The sequence below is a fragment of the Bidens hawaiensis genome, unplaced genomic scaffold (genome assembly GCF_021521415.1).
Source record: "Bidens hawaiensis isolate Kalapana, Puna unplaced genomic scaffold, B.hawaiensis_p1.1 tig00000599_1, whole genome shotgun sequence".
NCBI classification, from domain to species: domain Eukaryota; kingdom Viridiplantae; phylum Streptophyta; class Magnoliopsida; order Asterales; family Asteraceae; genus Bidens; species Bidens hawaiensis.
The window spans coordinates 5,833,207-5,837,330 of NW_027491036.1; the positions used below are offsets into that span (position 1 = coordinate 5,833,207).

At 31.9% G+C, this 4,124-nt stretch overlaps 1 protein-coding gene across 1 annotated transcript; it reads right to left on the reverse strand.

Annotated features, from left to right (window-relative positions):
- Positions 1–231: 231 nt before the first annotated feature.
- Positions 232–3,888, reverse strand: LOC143636759 (gamma-glutamyl peptidase 5-like). The gene is made up of 4 exons (XM_077104277.1): positions 3,493–3,888; positions 1,569–1,721; positions 1,306–1,473; positions 232–493 (listed from the first exon to the last, which is right to left on the reverse strand). Exons 1-4 carry the CDS (start codon positions 3,814–3,816, stop codon positions 392–394), a joined length of 747 nt encoding a protein of 248 aa, XP_076960392.1. The 5' UTR covers positions 3,817–3,888; the 3' UTR covers positions 232–391.
- Positions 3,889–4,124: the final 236 nt, after the last annotated feature.

Genomic DNA, 4,124 nt, shown 5'->3' on the forward strand with positions numbered 1-4,124 from the left:
TCCGAATCACAATGCGTTAAGAATAAGATTACTATGACGAGATTCATAAACTATTTTGTATATTTAGTTTCACTGTTTTTATGCGTTAAAAAAATGGCATATAAGTTATAACATAACATAGTAATATGGTATAATCCTTGTATTATGCTTTGTACGTTATATTTATATCTCCTTGTAGAGAAAATCAAGATAATTAACTTTGAAATGAACTTATAAACCTAACGATAACTTAAGTACAATAAAACACCCAGCTAGGAAATGGAGGATCATTTCATTTTGATGTTTTGTTTTAAATACTTCATAAAGAAATAAGAAAAAGAAAGTTAATATATATACATTCAATTCATGTTTATTTTAAGAACACATAACTGATTTTGTTACTTTCAATTAATCACAATCTTCCCTTGAGAAAGCTGGTACATAGCTGTTTCCATGCCTCTCTGTCTGGTTCATGCTCATCCACACTCTCTCTCCCTTTTATAGCATTCCATTCCTAATTCAAAACAAATTCAATTCACCATTTTAATTTATTTTATACAATCATATAAGGCCTAAACTATTCTAGTTCTAGCATATTTAAAGTTATCTAGACGTGCTAGTTCTAGCATATTTAAAGTTATCTACACGTGTACGTATACACACTAGACTAGCTTGTCCTAATCTACAAACTTGATTGGTACAATCATACAACGTGAAGGTGGCAATAACATATACAGAGTTTGGACAAGCTTTATCTTCACTTAAATTAAAAGTGTTCAATAGAAAAAGTTAGTCGAAAACCTTTAAATACTTGAGTCTGGGATAGGAGGTCTAACTAAGGATTTAAAGGGATAAGGATTAATAAGAAAGTGTTCAGTATATTGTTTTAATTCATAAATCTTTTTAATCAATATAGTAACATAATAAAAGTATCATTATGGGAATAATAAAATTTACAAAAATAGTATAATGAAGCTAATAAACTTTATTATATAAAGATCTTTTAACCATATTAATTTCCTCAAACTTGTTTAAAATAAATGTACTTTTACAAGTTTTACAAAATTAGATCGTTCGTTAAGTCGTTCATGTTAAAAATTGTATGCATAGCATTAACATATGTGATGATTATGCTATAACAAATGTTTATTTATTATTTAAACAATTTTAAGGATTTTGGTATTTTAAAATGAGAAAGTAAGTTGGTATATTTAACTGGCTTTATATATAATTACTTAATTTAAAAAAGCAAAGCAATCTTAAAACTTGTATTAGTAAGCTAACCACTACTGCATGTGCATGTGCATGTGTGTGTAATGGGAGTACCTCGATATAATTGCGTTGGAGAAGGCGGTCGATGAGATGCGTAAGAATATCCTTGGTGTACTCGGGATGGCCTTGAACGCCCATGATATGATCCCCATACCTAAACATCTCAACCTTTGTCTTATCTGATGATGCCAATACCTCCACCTTGGATGGGAGTTCACAAACCTATTTGTCATGCCACGTTTACTATTATTATCTTAGATGGACAAAACGAGGCAATAAACAACGCCGTTAATATATTTAAGAAATGTAAAGTGTACCTCGTCACGATGACATTCAATCAAGGATAACCGAGCTGGCAATTTCAAACTAGCCAACGATTTTAAGGATGTTGAGAAATTAATGGTCCGAAGTCCTATATCCCACCCTGAAGTTGCACGAGCAACCTTTCCCCCAAGCGAACGAGCTAGTATCTGATAACGTTTTCATAAATGTGATTAATAACCTCAATTCGCTTATATAACAAGTATGTTCATAATTTTCAAACGAAAAGGTTTTTGAATGTTCATAAAAACAATTTAAAGCTAGCCAATCATTATTGTTATCATTATACACCGACTAGTTTAAGGTGTCGCTATTCAAATGATGCAAGTTTACACTTCAAGCATAGAATGAGACAAATTATACAATGAGATGGTGATCGTATTATTGGATGCATGGAGCATGGTGGCGGACATCTATCACGTGGATGGTCATCTCATGTGGAAATAATTCAAGAATCATTTATCTAAATAGATTCATAATTCTAATTCTAAAACTTCAATAATTTTGATGGACTTTTGACAGCCTTTGTGGGTTAAATTAGGCATACTTTATAAAAAATGTTTCTATACTAAAAATCACAAATATAAACAAATTTAACATATATATATATATATATATATATATATATATATATATATATGAAATTGACAGGGTTTAAAGTTGTAAACGATGTAAGCTAACATCCCAAATAGAGCTATCTCAAGATTAATTGGAGCTAATTTAACAAATTAATTCGAGAATGAGCTTAATTACACTCACAAGTCTAAATGGGCATTGATTTTATAAATATAATAAATTCTATTTAACAAAATAGAATTTATTATATTTTGGACAAAATATAACAATAAATAATACTCGTATGAATTAAGGACAACGTTTGATACAAGTTAAAGTCTTTCTTAAAGTAAAAGGAAAGTGAAATATTGGGATTTACTAAAGAATTATTTATGGTTGTTAGAGATGAACAATATATCATATAAAGATCATAAAGTCTTTCTTAAAGTAACTTCTAGTTGTGGTAACAAAAACAAAGATAACGAAAACAAATCATATTTACAAATAAATACCAAAAAAATATATATATTTTATTTTACCACTCTAACAGTCTAACTAATACTTTTATGTCAAATTAAAAAAATGTAAATCGAGTAAAAGATGTAATAACATGTTTGAAGCGAAAAAGTGATTTAAATATAAATTCGTATAACTTGTAATTAAAGATGCCAGCATGGAAGGGTCCACAGAATATATTTACATAAAACGTTACGTGAGGGGTCCATTTCGTGACTCAATATAATTTTATAAATGATTTCAATATATTGCGTGTGTGCCAATATTTATATCTTTCTATTCTCTGTCTGTATATATCTGTACACATGGCAACAAAAATCACCATAATGAGATGACTTCGATAGCGATGTCTTACAATGATGCTTGTGATAACTGATTAGGCCTCGAATTCTGTCTAAATACATGACTACTTTATGCCTTTAAAAATAATTTTGAGATGACTACGACAATCACAACTCACAAACACGTTTTTTTGGCCACTTGCATTTTACAAATCCTAGACTATAGGATGATTCAGTTGACATTTAAGGTCAATTCGTTGATGAAAATCGGATGTAAAATTTTAGGGATCAGATCAATATCATACTAGTATCGATACCGAATCTATCAGTACAGTACCGGTTTCTTCCCTTCCATGTATGATATCAGTATCAGTACTGAAAATAACATATTTTTAGAAGATACTCGGTACAAAATGCTCACCCTTGTAAAATTTGCTAGATTTAATCAATTTTGATTTACATAACTAAAAAAGTAGCTAATATTTCATCTACAAAATTGATCAAAAACGACGACGACGATAACAATAACAATAACGAAACGAATCAACAAGGGATTTATCGAAGGTACCTGATGACCGAAGCAAATGCCGAGTACATTTTTGCTCATGGCATCCAATTTCTTCAGCAGCACAAGCAGGCTGCATATCCAGGCATCGTTACCATGCGCATCATTACAGCTTCCAGTGATCACAAACCCGTCGTAAAGCCCGATCTGCTCATCGGTCGGAAAGTGACCCGTGCATACCCAAAACACGTCCCAAACCTCACCGTCCTCCGCCAACATTCGCACAAACACACCGAAATACCCCCCATATTTCTCCTTCACGTAGTCGGAATCCTCAGCGCATAAAAGCACCGCGAATCTCTTTACCTTTGCGCCGAGTTCCGCCATGTGAAGCTGAATATGTGTAAACAGTTACGGGAAGAAATGAGGGATTTTATGGTGATTGTTTGTATAACGTTGTTTTAAAACTTTTATTGAGTAATGAATGTGGATTGAATGAATACATATATATAGCCGATGGTAACTGTAATGGGAAGTGTGGATTTTACTATGGTGTCCTTTGTTGTTTTAGGAATTACGAAAGTGCCACCCAGTTTGATATTTTTATTTTATTGGCTGGTGATGGTCCAGTTGGCAGTTCCAGTTGGCAGTTCCAGTTGGCGGTCAGTGTATTTAGGGCTCACAGATGATCGCCT

What these genes read in the sequence shown, in the direction of transcription:
- LOC143636759 (XM_077104277.1), bottom strand. Translation starts at nt 3,816, where the DNA reads ATGGCGGAACTCGGCGCAAAGGTAAAGAGATTCGCGGTGCTTTTATGC. An exon ending in GCATTTGCTTCGGTCATCAG is followed by an intron (nt 1,722 to 3,492) that starts GTACCTTCGATA and finishes AAACGTTATCAG; the next exon opens with ATACTAGCTCGTTCGCTTGG. An exon ending in TTGAATGTCATCGTGACGAG is followed by an intron (nt 1,474 to 1,568) that starts GTACACTTTACA and finishes CATGACAAATAG; the next exon opens with GTTTGTGAACTCCCATCCAA.